Source organism: Harmonia axyridis, chromosome 4 (assembly GCF_914767665.1).
Source record: "Harmonia axyridis chromosome 4, icHarAxyr1.1, whole genome shotgun sequence".
Taxonomy (NCBI): domain Eukaryota; kingdom Metazoa; phylum Arthropoda; class Insecta; order Coleoptera; family Coccinellidae; genus Harmonia; species Harmonia axyridis.
The window spans coordinates 17,281,085-17,297,377 of NC_059504.1; the positions used below are offsets into that span (position 1 = coordinate 17,281,085).

The 16,293-nt window shown below is 33.6% G+C and overlaps 3 protein-coding genes and 1 non-coding gene across 4 annotated transcripts; 1 reads left to right on the top strand and 3 right to left on the bottom strand.

Annotated features, from left to right (window-relative positions):
- Positions 1-458: 458 nt before the first annotated feature.
- On the bottom strand, positions 459-6,616 carry LOC123677923 (solute carrier family 12 member 9). Its single transcript, XM_045614662.1, has 11 exons — positions 6,156-6,616; positions 5,971-6,105; positions 5,763-5,897; positions 5,517-5,713; positions 5,259-5,463; positions 4,914-5,183; positions 3,587-3,993; positions 2,722-3,113; positions 2,029-2,199; positions 979-1,305; positions 459-923 (listed from the first exon to the last, which is right to left on the bottom strand). The coding sequence occupies exons 1-11, from the start codon at positions 6,409-6,411 to the stop codon at positions 740-742; spliced, it is 2,679 nt and encodes an 892-aa protein (XP_045470618.1). The 5' UTR covers positions 6,412-6,616; the 3' UTR covers positions 459-739.
- Positions 6,617-6,810: 194 nt separating this feature from the next.
- On the top strand, positions 6,811-7,564 carry LOC123677925 (biogenesis of lysosome-related organelles complex 1 subunit 2). The gene is made up of 3 exons (XM_045614665.1): positions 6,811-7,026; positions 7,084-7,326; positions 7,383-7,564. Exons 1-3 carry the CDS (start codon positions 6,975-6,977, stop codon positions 7,517-7,519), a joined length of 432 nt encoding a protein of 143 aa, XP_045470621.1. The 5' UTR covers positions 6,811-6,974; the 3' UTR covers positions 7,520-7,564.
- Positions 7,496-8,273, bottom strand: LOC123677924. Its single transcript, XM_045614663.1, has 3 exons — positions 8,074-8,273; positions 7,826-8,019; positions 7,496-7,768 (listed from the first exon to the last, which is right to left on the bottom strand). The coding sequence occupies exons 1-3, from the start codon at positions 8,162-8,164 to the stop codon at positions 7,553-7,555; spliced, it is 501 nt and encodes a 166-aa protein (XP_045470619.1). The 5' UTR covers positions 8,165-8,273; the 3' UTR covers positions 7,496-7,552.
- Positions 8,274-8,335: 62 nt separating this feature from the next.
- Positions 8,336-8,407, bottom strand: Trnad-guc. The gene has a single exon. It is a non-coding gene; the product is annotated as a tRNA-Asp (tRNA).
- Between the last annotated feature and the right edge of the window lie 7,886 nt (positions 8,408-16,293).

Genomic DNA, 16,293 nt, shown 5'->3' on the forward strand with positions numbered 1-16,293 from the left:
TCGTGTAACAGGAACATATGAGACTGAGGAGGAATATCAGGAGGCAGGAGAACAGATGAATAGGCAACCAATAAAACTTTATCGTGTATGATTGGTTGCCAAGAGGAAATCTGCTTTCCGGATACCTCCTTATTCATCATATGTTCCTAATACGAATGTCTGTTTGGATGGTATTTTCTTGTGTGAAATGGTTAAATTCGAACGAAAAATTTGGTGTTCAAATTTCGTAACGGAAACATATGGGATTGAGGAATATCAGGAGGCAGGGGAACAGATGGTATTTTCGTGTGTGAAATAAGTCAATTCAGATGAAAAATCAACAATTTGGTGTCCAAATTTTGTAACAGGTACATACAAGACCGAGGAGGTATATCAGAAGACTGGAGTACAGATGAATAGGCAACACATAAAACGTTATGTGTTGACGCCATTATTGTTGAGAAGTTATGAAAAACCCAAATACTTCATATTTATATTTTAACATGTTTCATCACAGATTATTTGTAGAAGTCTTTACAATTGTAGTAATTTTTACAAAAATATATTGAAACATTCATAAAACTGCAATCAACTGATAATAGATTAAAGATTCTTATCAAACTTAAATCAAGTAAAATTTAATATAATAGTAAATGTTTTCAATACTTAAAATATAAAAAAGTATTTTATGAAAATAGAGTATTATAGATAAAAATGACCTAGTTAAAACTTAAAATACAAAAATCTTTATTTTTGGAGATTAAAGAGTTGTTGATGTAACCATATTAACTCCATGTACAAAGATTGTAGGTGGTAAATTATTTGAGATCATTTCGAGTTTTCTGAAATAAGATTCTGCCGCATCGTCTGTCGAGGGTGGAGTTGGAAGGTAAATGAAGGTTACTGCAGTGTCTTCACTTCCCTGTACTATTAAATTATTAATTCTGCAAAACAAAAAAATTAGTCATATAGAAAAATCAGAGTGTTTTCTGTATGTACCTTTCAAAATAATCATCTGAATTATCGTAGCGAGCCTCAATCACGTTTTTCCAAGAGCTAACATGGCATATTTCTGCTTGAATCCTCAAGTCCTTCAACAGAGAAGATAATTTCTCTGCGTAACTTTGTGGAGAAGAATTTATACTGAATGAAGCTTGCCTTGCTTCATCACAAACGCAAATCCGCATCTTGAGCTTGCTCCAAACGTTAACCATATTGACGATACATGCTAGTTGCATCATGAATAGAGATATCACGTCGAAGGCATCGTTTTCTGCTGGGTTAAGGAAGTTGACAGGCCAAACATCGATGAATTGGTGTCCGTCTCTGAAAAAATAATTAATATTCTTTTAAATAAAATTTTTAGAGATGCTACTCATCATAGTGGACCAAACTATTCATCCTGTCAAGAAAGTATTTGGAATTGTTTTTTTTTTTTAAAGTCCGCTTAGTCATGTGGCATTGGTATTTCCCATAGAGTAATAAACATAGAGGGATTATACGTGATTTTTACATGTCCCCAACATGGTTAGATTACGTTGTCGGATTGTGATTTTACTATATCATTATGAATGTATATTATATTGAATGAAATATATTCATTTGAGTGATTTCCGATTAAAATCGAAGTTTGAAGTTCGATATTTTTCTTAATTGTTGAAATTATAATTAGCAGAATATTTATTATTTTCTGTATCTTTGGCAACTTTTGCTCTCCTGGTGTCATTGGTTGTTTTCACGTCGTTTGGCGCGCTTGAATTTTGTTTTCTGAATTTCTATATATTTAGGTACTTATTTCAATATATTTTGAGTTAATATGAAACGTTCTTTGTGGAGAAACTCGCAAATTGAGTGAAATATCATATCACTGATATGTTTTCATTCCCGCTCGCTTCATGTCAAATTTGATAGTTCATGTTGGGGACAAAATTTGTTTACTGAAAATGACATATGCTCCCTCTATCTATGTGTATTAATCTGAGGTATTTCCACATTTCCAGTACTTTTTTGGATAGTAGTCTTGTTATTTTCCTAATATAATGTACTCACTTGTTCAAATCCTTCTTCAATTTGTAGAAATTTCTGCAGATACACAGATTTTTCTTTAATTTCAAAACATCGCTCATGATCTGGATGTATTCAACAGGTTGCAGAGAGGATTCATCTTCCAATGGGAATACTTCACTACTGAATTCCAAATTTCTGTATGAAGATTCGTTACTGCAAGAATATTTTATTAAATATTTTAAAATCTAAAGGAAAAATTTTCTTTATATGTATGTGGTTCTAGTTTTAAATTTGGCTTTCCTTTCGATGGCACAATTGTTTTCGAAAATATGAAGAGCATGACATTATCACAAATCCCATTTCAATGATTCCCTGATAATTACATTTGCATTTTTGAACGAATTTACATAATGTTTATAACTAATATTGAATTCTCATTATTGTTTTTCACCTCTATGATTGGTAGCCGACATAATATCTGTCAACCTATATTCCGCAACTTGACATCGACTGTCAAAGTTCAATTACCTTGAAAAATGCACCTATCCTGACATTTACTGTCAAAAAAATTGCAGAACTATGCTATTTCGTTGATAAATTTTCTGATTTCTAGAATTGTGAGAATAAGTCGTATCTTCTCTATGCTTTCTTTTTTTATGATTTTCGAACTTTATTCGTGGATTTTCCGATGTTTTGAAAGTTATTCTGCTATTATTTATATAAAGACCAAATTACCTTCTTAAGAAATCTTCTGAATACTCATCTCCTAAAAATCCTAATATCACAGTATTCGGTTTCATAGCTCCCATTCCAGATATCCGCATTAAATGTTTCGATCCTTCCCTCACTGTATTCGCAACTGTCAATTCAACGAAAGCCTTCACTTTCAAATGGTCTATCAGATTCAACCAATGAGAATTAGCTTCCAGCGTTGGATCGGGACCTGCAGTATTTGAATCACCTTTGATCACATGTCCCAAAACGTACAATCCACCCTTTTTCAGAACATTAACGAAATCAATGAGCGGACAGGCAGTTCTTGGATTGTTCACTAAAAGGAGAACTTGAGGTCTCCAGAATTTCACATGATCTTTTCTTGAATCAAGCAATAAAAGGTATTTTCTAACCTGAAAAATAAGGCAATCGAAGTTTTTAATTTGTTATTGTTACACATTTAGAGTATACAATTTTTTTATAGAATTAAAATTCATTGAAATTGCTTTTTTGTAGAATTTAATGCCTTTTGATATTTTTTTTTATTTTAGTCATAGTTCAGCAGAAAAAAATTTGCTTTGATTTACTAAACGCAACCAAATGTAACTAGCGCTCTCTTTTAGCAATGCTAAATTAGAGTCCAAATTAGCAATACACATGCCCAGCAACGTTAAATTGTCAATTTTCAAGTAGAATTTGTAAAACCATATTGCAAAAATTAAATTCCATATTTAAACTTTAAACACCCGGTATCTTGGAAACTAGCAATATTTGCATGAGGAATGTTGGGTAAAATGTCATATTTCAAGGTCTGGAATCTACAATTCAAAGATTTAATATTCTTAATGAATCACCCTGTCTATCCTTTATCTCAGAGAATTCTTACCTGGTGGAATATAAGCGCTTGTGATATACTTCCCCATTGAGCTTCCTTTGAGGGAGAAAATAGATGTAACAGCATAACCAAAAGAGTGCACAATAAGATGCTCGAAGCTGAATAAATCGGACTGATGACAAACATCATGATGATGGTACCCATGAGACCAATAAAAGCTGTATGCCACGTGAAATATATGAAGGAAGGTCTGAAATTAGGAGCGCTTGCTACTTCCAAACCGAGGCAAGCCAAGTTCGTGGCCAAATAGCTGAGCAGAAATAACACCGAGTTCAGTTGAGCAATTAAGTTCAAAGATCCTATCAGAAGGACCTGCTGCACCAAGATCCAAGAAACGAGTACTGCGGCTATCGGGTTACCTCTCCATGTACCTTTAGGTATGAATGAGAGCAAAGGACCTGCAAAAAAAAATTATAAGCAAATTTGAAATATGACGTAAAATACGTTGCAGGTTTAATAATTATAGAAATGTCTACGAAAAATCGTTGTATTGGGTGGAGGTAAATGTTTGGGGTATACTCTGGTGATTTTGCAAATTTGGGGATTTTTTGTTGGAAAAATAGAGATTTAATAGAGAAAAGCAGGTAATGCAAAAGCGGTAAAACTTCTTAAAATTAAAATAGATTTAGCGGTAAAACTTCTTAAAATTATAATAGATTTTGGGGTCTGAATATCCAGGTGAAGTTCTTTATTCGGCAAAGTTTGTTCAATGTTTCCAGAGTTATAGATATACACATATGAAATATACATTTTTCAATGCAAAAATCACCAAACTGTATTTATGGAAATATTACATTTAATGGAATATTCATCAGTATTATACATTGTTAGATGAAGACGGCTCAATTCCAACACTCGTTTATTAATAATTCTCTACTTCACGACTCATTTTTGAATTTTGAACTCACAGAAAAATATCAATGCCTTCTGCATTCGCAATATAAATAACCATGTCCCAATAATCAAAGATATGATCATCTGATTGAACTGAAATTTCTAAATCAGTTGTAAAATAATAAAAAAAAAATTCTTGAGAAATATTGTGTGGATAGTACCATTGAGTATAAAAAAATATTTTTGAAAAATTTCGATATCTAAGAATCTATCCTTCAGATTTCACTGAAATTTTATGCGTACATGCAGTTCTGAGATAAAGTGAGTTAAACAAAAATTCCGCTGTACCTTTCTATGTTTTCATAGCATTACACAGACCAGGAAGTTTCTACTTCAGATTTGTGTTTAGACAACTGAATTAATTTGAATAAGAACGTAAAATTCCCTAAATCTATTGTGTGCTTTTCTCATTTATTCAACTTACCATAAACATTATCTTTGCTCAAAGCTTCAAGGACCCTAGATCCACCAATTACGTTGCTTAAACTAGCAGACCAGGTAGCAGTGAGTAGTCCAACCGCTACAGTAGTTGGGATTACACTTACTCCCGCCATAAATAAGTAATTGTTCTGCATGAGAAAAGGGCTACACGTCGCAGCTGTTAATACAGAAACTACTAAGTATATAATAAAGGTGAACGCAACGGCAGATAATGTACCCGAGGGTATTGATTTGCCTGGAGATTTCAATTCACCTGAAAAAATCGAGAGTAGAATTATTGATCCTTGAAAATTTGAGTAAATGGGAAAATGAGTAGGGACTTACTTACCACTCATGTTGGCACCAGCCATAATTCCTGTGACACCTGAGAATAACACCCCAAAAACAGTAGAGAAAGTTACTAGATCACCATGAGAGGTATAATCTATTCCATACTGCGGATAAAGATTATCGGACAAGGTCTGTATATTTAACCCTGTATAATTAGCCTGAGTGATATTATGCACTAATTTGTTTGATTCTGGAATATCAACCTACAAAAATTAAAATTTGATTGGTGGTCAAACAGTGGAACTAATTTGATTACCATCATCGAGCCTTGATAGATAAAACTAAAGACCGTAATGCCCAAGCAACTGCAAACTATTGCCAATATAAATACTGTAGTTTTGGCAAACATTCCAGCTCCTATTAAGCACACTAACAAATTTAATGTATTCAAACCGGAGCAATATAAAAATTTCCACCATACTCCATCTGGAATAATACCTTTCAGAAGATACCCTAAAAACAGATGAAATCAGCAACTTCAATAGCTTAAATTTCAATTTACCTGATGGTCCAAAATTTTCAACTAAGCCTTCTATGCAACCTGAGATGCAAAGTGCACTGCTAACAATATTCGCAAAGAAAAATAAAGTTCCTATCGATCCACCAAACTCTGGTCCCAGTGTTCTACTTATCATAACTGTAATTAGTCAAGGAATCATGCATCTTAAAGACTTATAGAAATAATAGATAAAAAATAAATTTAAGGATACAATATGCTCCGCCCCCTTCTACTGCACCATTTGTCGATATAGCACATACTGAGGCAACTGTCGATACCAAAATAACATAAGCTATAGCAAACTGCAGCAATGTTACTATGAGACCAGCATTTCCAACAATATACCCTAAAAATGTAAAGAGTTATTTGCGGATCAAGAGTTTTTGGTCTACCCACCCATCCGAAGAAATATTAAAGCTGAAAACATAGATAAGGTAACTGGACTGAAAACTCCAGCGAAAGTTCCAAGTGTTCTCGTCTCAGAGGTTTCATTAAAGGTACCGAATTCAACATAGGTTGGTCCCCCATCACTTGCATGGGTCTCTGAACTCGAAACCCCCAGAATACCAGATATTTTTCTCATGAATGTGTTTGTGTTTGGGTTACCGTCAGAAGATGCGTAGTTGGTAGAGCCAGTCTCTGGTGCTAACATTTCAACTGATTAATCGACTAATTTTCTTGGAAATCCTCAAACATTATCAGCTGGAAGCAACCACTATATATTCGAATAGTTGCTCTTGTATATACATAAAATTTAATTTATAGAAATTTGTTGACTATCATTATTTTATAAAAAATGTTTAAAAATGATTCATTAAGATAGGTGGATATTTTGTTTACTTGTAGAAAGAAAGAAGAAACATTTTACCTACGCCAACTCAGTAGTTCATATGTAATTAAATGGAAAAGTTAACATATTGATAAGTTTGAGATTACACGAGTGAAATTGAATATTTCATAAATGAATTTGGTTCAAATACTGTGTGAGATTTTCAGACATTCATTCCAAATATACCACACTCTATAACCTATAATAAAGTTAGGTCATTCTATTAGTAGTTCCTTAGTTTCTTAATGTTTATTGTTTTGACATAATTATTTTCTTATTCTCTATCACTAATATATGGAATATTATCAAGGATATCTAATATAAAAAGCTTTAAATTTGTTCGAAATGTTAATGAATATTGCAAATTGATAACTTTGTTGTCAACAATGTCTGAGGAAACAGATACTGAGTTGGGTGTAACGGATTCACCCCTAAGGGGTAGGAATACTATGAGCTCAATATGAACTTTACATTAATAACTTATTCAATATTTAGGCCCCACGTTATCAACTTCTACTTCGAGTTTCGAGGCTTTAGATCCTCATGATCCAAATCTAAGCCGGTTAGCAACCACAATGTTCAATAAAAGCGCTGAATATCTATATGGCGAACTAACAGCTAGTCTAGATGATTACCGTTTGATAGAAGAAATGAATCAAGCAACAACGGCCAAATATAATGATATGAAGCATATAGCAGTAAATGTATCAAAGAGTTTAGTAGAATTGAATGCAAAATGTGAGTTGAAATGGTAATATATTCTTCTTTTGAATCTAAAATTGTATTAATTTCAGATGAATCATTAATTCCTCTTCTTGGACAAATAGATCAATTGGAAGATAATGTAACTAAGTTAGAGCAAGCGGCATATAAACTTGATGCATATACAAAAAGATTAGAGGCTAAATTTAAAGCATTAGAAAAACGTTGATATTTATTTAGATTAAGATTGTAAAATAAAACGTTATCCATCTGAGAGGTAAACTTTTTTCTTTGGGCCTGGGCATGCTGAACCTTCAGTTATTCCAGCAGATTTTTTAGAACTATCTTGCATCATATTAGTCTGGAATTTGTTCTTCATAACTTCGAGGCGTAGTGCATCTACACAGTCGATGAATTTATCTAATTCTTTGCGACATTTTATCATACAGAATTCATTATCCCGTAGACAGTTCAATAACTAGAAATTTTGTCAGATAATAATGAAATTGATATAGTTTTAATAATAAGAATATACCCTTCTTTTGGCACAAGGAACACTTTTATTGGATTGTATAGTGGCTTCTAAAGAATTAGCCATTTTTTTGAAATTTTCAAAGTTGACACCTGAATTATGGGAATGAATATCATCTATAGTTTTCATTCTTGTGAAATATTCTTCTTCCTCTAGAGGAAAATTCTTTTTTAAAACGGTTTTTCGAGGTGGTTTACCTGAAAAGGAATGGAGAGTGGTAAAAACACATTGAATATTATACTTTTCATTACCAGTCTCGATGAATTGAATACAATCACTTGACAAATTAATAACACTGCCTTTTACTACAGGTTCACATTTTTCAGCATACCAAATACCCATTTTTCAATCACTACCAAAATATTTTGTTGTCTTGAAGCCTAGAATTTAGTTCGAGTGTCTATCATTTTTTTTTTTTGACAATTTATTGTATTTCACGTCAAATTAATATAACTTATAAATTATTATGTGTCAAGAATGAGAATTTGAAAAAAAGTGTTAAAAAAAATTGTCCTCCCCGGCGGGGAATCGAACCCCGGTCTCCCGCGTGACAGGCGGGGATACTGACCACTATACTACCGAGGACGTTGTATAATGTTAAGCAAACACTCAACTTCACCGGTAAAAATCATTACCACCAATAGAATTCTACAATTTTATCTACTGAATCAAATTTCCCGTTCTATTCAATGTCTACACCTGTACACACTTATCTCCATTCAATAACTGTGATATGATTATTGCGATTTATAGACTTCTCTGTCATTTTTTTATGATTAGGACATCTAAATAAATTAGCTAATTAAGTTTCGTAAAATTTTTTTCAATTTATATCTTTGGTGAGGCCAATTTTGAAGGTGCGTCCTTTCTTTGAGGATTGCATGTTTTTTCCCGATATCACTGATGAAATTATTAGTTTGGCTCTCAGTCATCTCTGCCAAATACACCTTTCATCTCCATAGCGGAGCATGGTGACTCTGTCGCAGCATGGTTGGGTTATATCCATAGACTTATTATCCTATTGATTATTTTATTATTTATTATTATCCTTTGATACGTCTATGGTTATATCCCAACCCAAGCGGTGCCGATTGAAAGAGAGCGTAGCCCACGACGTCATCTCTAGGGCAAATACGGTCATTGCAAATAAACGAATAGGTATACGTTTTTGTTGTGATTTTAAGTTATATATGTACCTACTTCTGATTTACTATCTTCTCATACAGTCCTGATGATGCAAAAATATAATTTGCGAAACTTTGGACATCTCAAAAAGTGATTACGTTCCCTTATCCCATCAAATTGTTGCTTTGAATTGAACAAATATACCTAAGTATGTTGGTAACGAGAATTTCTCAAATTCATTAAAAATAATAAACTTAATTTCTACTTCTACAGAATTAAGTTCAATATTTTTCATATAAACTTTTTGAATGCAAATTTGCATTCAATATATTGAATACCACAATATGATTTAGTAAATTAATTTACTAAATCATTATACTTGATCATATTTTAAGCGCTGGAGAGCTCATGAAATGAATGAAAAATTAAAAATTTTCAAGATACATATACTCAAATCACTTTTATTTACATTTATCATTTATTTAAATTCCTTTTATGACCCTTGTTGCGAAACTATGGGTGTTTTTAGTGAACACATTTTTCAACATCAATAGAAACGTTTTGTATGAAGAAAATGGTGAGTCATTGGTAAATCTTAAAAGCATCCTCATTGTGAATTAAAAAGGAATTAAAATATTTCACTGACAGGGTCATTCAATTCTAAACATAAATCACATCATCGTCTTCCTAGGTTCCTAGGTCTACGTATTTGCATCTTAGAGTTGAAGAACAGATTATTCTAGAATCATATAGTATACTATGCTAGAATATAATAAGTTGCGAAGAAAATTCCAAAATATCATGTAATGTCTGAAAAAATCTATTATTTTAGGGTATTGTAGTTTGATTTTGCATGAAACTTTAATTGTATCGGATTGCTATCTTCCTATTTCTAGAGAAAAAAATTATATTACTATAATTCTAAAACTGTTTTCAGGGTTTTACTCGTTAATAAAGTTTATGAAGCCTTATTTGGACCTCAAACTTATTTTAAGAATTTCAAGTTTTTCTTTTCAAAAGTTATCGTGACTTTGCAAAGATAGAATAGAATTTTACGTAATCCTTAATCGAACTTTTAAAATATTAGACAATAGAAGATAAAACTCGAGCGAAAATTCAAATTTCAACAAATAGCTACCTAAATTTTTTTGAAATTCAAATAACTTTGCAGGAAGGTTCCGAAGATGATACTTGAATAGTTTTCAGTAAAATATTAACATTGCATTGATTTGCATCTCAAGCTCATAACATTTATGCCGTTGTTATTGAAGTGTTTGTTTCGTTTTGTGGATTCCTTATAGCGAACATATTTTAATTGACCATGACCTCAAGTTTAAAGGTCTTCTAGTGGTGTCTCATATCATTCAGTTTTTATAATGGTTACAATGTTTACCTTTATCGTATTCATAAAATGGTACATGGTACATCCAACAACATATTTTAGGTGCTTTAGTTTTATCTACCGGGTGGTTCAAAAGTCTGGAAACGGTGAATTTATTCCATGCACAGGTGGAAAATCGGAATTCTGATGCTGGGGCCTTTAGTAATTTCGTCTGAGCAATCGAATGGGCCCATCAGATTTTGGACCCAACAGGGCCTTATACGAGATAAGAGGCCCAACTTTGAAATTTCAATTGCAAATCCATCTTTTTTAAAGCAGATTCTGATTCAGCGGGAAATTTCACTTACGAATTGGTTAAAACACTTCAATTGAGCCTTGTAACAGTGAAAACCCTTTTGTACCAAAATATCGATTTGAATGATTCAGACGCCCCCGGATTTTTGAACAAAAAACGCTGCATAGGGCCCAAAAATGGACGAAAAAATACATAAGGCTGTTGAAATTGAAAAAAAAATCGTTTTTTGTTAATATCTCCTGAACCTTTCATCATACAGAAAACAGCTTTCGTAAGTATTGTTCAGTTTTTCTGAAAATAATTTTAAATTGTTAACCTGTAATTTTTGACGTTTCGAAAAAAAGGTCGACAATATAAGAACCATGTTTTCCAACATAAAAGTTGATTTTTCGCAAAAATGGTCGATTTTAGAGCGTATAACCAGGAGGCAGGATCACCTTTTTTGTGTACAAAACATTGACTGTTGAAATATGCGTCTCAAAAACCGTATTTTTTCCATCATCGTAGAAGTTGGGGAGGAAAAACTAACTCCCCCTTCAAAACCTCCACCAATTAAGACTAAAAAAAAGTTCCGCACAAAACATAGTTTATTATGATTAGAAAATTCTTACGAAAGCTGTTCTCTACACGATAAAAGATTCCGGAGATTGGAGATATTCGCAAAAAACGATTTTTTTTTTTAATTTCAACAGCCTGTATCTCGAACATGCTGCTTTTTAGAGGGTGAGTCAAGGGAAATATTTTTTCATATTTTTGGACGAGCTATCACATCCGGAAGTCCTGCGCATTATTATGAAACACCCTGTATACCGGGTGTACAAGTTATCGTATACAGGCAAATCTAGCTTATTTGACAAGATATACAAAAATAGAAAAATTGCTTTGACTAACATCGAAGTTCCTTTTCAATGATGTATAAAAAAGGTTCAAACAAAAACATTAACATTGTGTGAAGTATGAATTGCAACCAAAGTACTTACTACAATTCAAAAAACGAAAAAACATTTAAATCAAGAATACAAAATTATTTATCATTTTATTATTTCTCGGTTTTTCAAAACAAAAAATTCATCTACTTCTCATATGTGGAGTTTGTTCAAACATGGGTGCAGGCATTTCATTTTTCTAAGGATAAATAAATAACGTAAAAAAATAACAAATGCTTTGTTGTTATTAACAAAAGCATTAATATTTTGTGTCTTTTTTTTGTACAAACTTCACATATGAAAAGTAGATGAATTTTTTGTTATAAAAAACCGAGAAATAATAAGATATTAAAAAATTTTGAACACTTGCTTTAAATGTTTCTTTGTTTGTTGAATTGCAAGAAGGTACCTACCTATTTTGGTTGCAATTCATACTTCACACAATGTTAATGTTTTTCTTGTTATTAATGAAAAAATACCAAGTATGTGCTATCGTTGTATTCCAAATAGAATGGCACGCAATTTTCACTGACAATATACAGGGGTACCATTTGACAATAAAAAGTAAGGGGTAGCTACCACAGGGCTGTGAAATGTAAGAACCTTTTTTATACATCATAGGGAAGGTACTTTGATGTTATTCAAAGCAATTTTTAAATTTTTTACTGTATCATCAAATAAGCTAGATAATGCCTGAATACGATAACTTTGGACACCAGGTAAAGTTACTCTATTTCTACGGATAATATGAAAATAGAAATCAATTTTCTATTGTTCCTGATTTCCATATTGATTTTGATCCATTGATACTTATTCGCCCATTGATTAAAGTTGAATTCAACGAACTCTTGTGGGAACCAGTTGAATAAAAAAATTTCTACCTTTACTTACATTCTATCTATAAATATCCATCCGAAATGGATGAAGGAAAAATCTTTGCAGATGACCTTGTATCTTCTTCTTAGCAGATCCTCTGAAACCACTAACAAAAACCGCAACCTTAAAATTTTATCGAGTTTCGTTTGCTCGAAAATGTATTCTAAGAATGAACACGCACAGTAAAATATAAATGAGTGTTCATATAGGATGGTTCTTCAGCAATGAGATAACCGGAAGATGCGGGTTACTATATCTAAATCTTGAATGACGATAACGATTGAACAAAATATTTCTTATCCAAAAGCCGATTGTTTCTGAGCTCTAGGGCGTTTAAGATTAACAGCATTTTATGTTTATCTGAAAATGTATGTGTTTTTATGCCATATGAAGCTGAATGGCTAAGTTTTTGGATAACTCATTTTATCGATAATTTTTCACAAACTTTCATTGAAATCTGACGAATATATTCTGAAATATAGAAATACACAAAAATGTTTGATCTACAGGACTACAGGTTGAATAACAGGGTGCTTATGACATTTTGTATGAATGCTCGTTTTGCTATTTAACACACCAATTGAAATTTCACGGTCTACCATAGTATAACACTTTTTTTTTTGGCAAAATTCGATTTTATTTTCCAACATAGTTGACTTCGAGGGCGATACAGCAATAATAGCGATCTTTCAGCTTTTCGATACCATTTTTGTAGTATCTACGAATTGTCTTCCGCTTCAAAATAGGTTTCAATTTCGGTGATTACTTCTTCATTGGCGCTAAATTTCTTTCCAGCGAGCATTCTTTTGAGGTCTGAGAACTCGAAAAAGTCGCTGGGGGCCAGATCTGGCGGATACGGTGAATGCAGAAGCAATTCAAAGCCCAATTCATGCAATTTTGCCATTGTTTTCATTGATTTGTGACACGGCGCATTGTCTTGATGAAACAGCACCTTTTTTTTCTTCAAATGGGGCCGTTTTTCATTGATTTCATCCTTCAAACGATCCAATAACGCTAAATAATAATCGCTAATAATATTGATTGCGCATCCCAGAATACTGACTTGCCAGCTGACTTTTGTGTTTTTGCCCGCTTTGGATTCGGTTCATTGTGTGCAGTCCACTCAGCTCACTGTCGATTGGACTTCTGAGTGAAATTATGGAGCCATGTTTCATCCATTGCCACATATCGACGCAAAAATTCAGGTTTATTGCACTTAAACAGCTTCAAACACTGCTCAGAATCATTAACACGTTGTTGCTTTTGATCGATTGTAAGCTCGCGCGGTAAACATTTTGCACACAGCTTTCTCATGTACGAATATTCGTGAATGATATGATGTACACGTCCAGATGATATCTTCACAATGTCTGCTATCGCGATCAACTCCTTTACGGCCATTCAAAATTATTTTGTGAACTTTTATGATTTTTTCTTTGGTGACAGCCTCTTTTGGGCGTCCACTGTGTTCGCCGTCTTCGGTGCTCATTTCACCACGTTCAAACTTAGCATACCATTCAATGATGGTTGATTTTCCTGGTGTAGATCCCGAAAACTCTTCATCAAGTCAAGATTTTGCTTCAACTGTATTTTTTCCCTTCAAAAAGCAATAATTTATCAGCACACGAAATTTTTTTTTCAAATAACAAATATAGCTACACTCATAACGCAATATCTCACAAACTGATGGTCGGACTGCTGTTAAATTTTGACACGTATATCGTTTGAAGGTTGGTACTAACTAAAAATCATATGGATTTAATACTAGCACCGCTATCTGTGCATCGGACCGGGTACTTTTCAATTGGCCTAATATGTTACTGACTTCTGAATTTCAGTTGGATTCGATAAAATTTTTTCAACTATTGAAAAAACCAAATTTCATTTGTGTAGGTATAACTTCTCAATCATCTAACTGATTTTGTCCAACCGAGATATTCTAATGAGATTAAATTTATGAATTATCTATACACTTTTTCCGAAAAGCCTCGAAAGATACCGACGACCTTTGTCTATAAACCTACAAAAGATTTATTGCATCATTACGCAACGATAATTTTTTCGACCTCAATCTACAACTCAAAAATCATCGACTTCTCGTTTATGAAGAATTCCGACAATACATCGGGATGAAAAGAAAAAAAAGCGATGTTCCATTGATTGGCACCGTACTTAACTGAATAGATTCTGTAAAAAATCCAATCTACCCAAATTGGATACCATTTCGCGTAATCTTCGTAAGCTACGTCTTCTTCTAAAGGCGGAGAAGCGCAATTTCTGAAAAACAGCGTAGGTTCCTTCGTAAAAATTTTATTTCGTAGACGATCCGGAGAATATAATATTTGTAATTATCTTTAAAACATCCTCCACATCCGGAATATGCAGGCTTACTATATTCTTTATCGTATGTAGTAAAAAATGTGTCATAATTGGCCGAAGGTTATAATTTTGTACCGGCTATATTCCATCTTTTCATCAGGGACGGACTGAGAGATTTTTCGTAGAATAGATGTCCATCTCGATTTTTCGCGCTTGTAATAGTCTGTGTGAAATTTTTGAATTTTGATGGAGAATTCAACTAATTCAAGGTCAAAATCGATCTCTCGATCGGAATGTGCTAGAGACCCAAAATTTTCCCGGTGGGTTCAAAGTCTGAATTCATTGATTGCCAAAATCCTTTTTATTGTTCCGAGTTATATACAACAAAATTTATTTTCTTCGACAATTGAAAAAATTTCAATTCGATCGTACTGAAATTCAGAAAACAGTTGCGAAATAGTAAAACGAATGTTCATACTAAATTCCTTGAATATTGTATCATTGCGAGAACGACAATTCTTTCTATATTACTTCGATATCTCGAAATTCATTCATCTTGTCCATCGCTGGCCACTACTTTCTACCATCTTCCGGGCAGCGTACGAATACCGCGTTGAAAAAACTAGTCATCTTTTGAAGCGATCCACGAATCGATCCAATTTTTTACTTCTTTATTAGACCGAAAGTGCTGTTCAGCCAGGCCGTCTGCCATTGATCGAAACAAGTGATAGTCCGAGGTAGCAACATCTGGAGAATACGGGGGGTGGGGTAGGACTTTCCATTTCAACGTTTCCAAGTATGTCTTGACCAGTTTCGCAACATTGGGCGAAGCATTGTCATGCTGTAAAGTCACTTCATCATGTCTCTCGTTGTATTGTGGCCGTTTGTCTTTCAATGCTCGGCACAAACGTATCAATTGCGTTCGATAACGATCGCCTGTGATTGTTACAGCCGGTTTTAACAACTCATAGTACACTACGCCGAGCTGGCCACACCAAATACTGAGCATGACATTGGAACCGAGAATATTCGGTTTGGCCGTCGACGTGGAAGCATGGCTGGGATATCCCCATGAGTTTCTGCGCTTGGGATTATCGTAATGAACCCATTTGGTATCCAGTCACAATGCGATGTAGAAATCCCTTCCGTTTTTGCCTTGCAAGCAGCTGTTCACAAGCAAACAAACGCCGTTTAACATATATCGACTTCAACTCGTACGGCACCCACTTTCCTTATTTCTGAATAATTCCTATGACTTTCAGGCATTTTGAAATGGCTTGTGTGTCACTCCCAATGATCATGCAAATTCTTGTTGCGTTTGAAACGAGTCTTGATCAAGTAATGCCTTCAATTCTGCATCTTCGAAAACCTTTTCTCTTTCACCGCCATGCTGGTCTTCGACGTCAAAATCACCGTTCTTGAAGCGTTGAAACCACTCTCGGCATGTTCTTTCACTAAAAGCGGCCTCATCATAGATATTTGAGAACATTCGATGAGCCTCAGCTGCAGATTTGTTCATATTAAAACAGAAAATTAAAACCTCTCGCAAATTAAGAGAATTTGGCTCGTAAGCTGACATGTTCAATCG

Bases quoted from the DNA above. Each gene is read 5' to 3' on its own strand.
- LOC123677923 (XM_045614662.1), bottom strand. From the start codon at position 6,411: ATGTTAGCACCAGAGACTGGCTCTACCAACTACGCATCTTCTGACGGT. The intron at 5,714-5,762 runs GTAAATTGAAAT...ATCTGTTTTTAG, and splicing joins TGAAAATTTTGGACCATCAG to GGTATCTTCTGAAAGGTATT. The intron at 3,994-4,913 runs GTAAGTTGAATA...TTTTTTTTGCAG, and splicing joins GAGCAAAGATAATGTTTATG to GTCCTTTGCTCTCATTCATA.
- LOC123677925 (XM_045614665.1), top strand. From the start codon at position 6,975: ATGTCTGAGGAAACAGATACTGAGTTGGGTGTAACGGATTCACCCCTA. The intron at 7,027-7,083 runs GTAGGAATACTA...TTCAATATTTAG, and splicing joins AACGGATTCACCCCTAAGGG to GCCCCACGTTATCAACTTCT. The intron at 7,327-7,382 runs GTGAGTTGAAAT...TATTAATTTCAG, and splicing joins AGTAGAATTGAATGCAAAAT to ATGAATCATTAATTCCTCTT.
- LOC123677924 (XM_045614663.1), bottom strand. From the start codon at position 8,164: ATGGGTATTTGGTATGCTGAAAAATGTGAACCTGTAGTAAAAGGCAGT. The intron at 8,020-8,073 runs GTAATGAAAAGT...ATTCCTTTTCAG, and splicing joins TATTCAATTCATCGAGACTG to GTAAACCACCTCGAAAAACC. The intron at 7,769-7,825 runs GTATATTCTTAT...CAAAATTTCTAG, and splicing joins TTCCTTGTGCCAAAAGAAGG to TTATTGAACTGTCTACGGGA.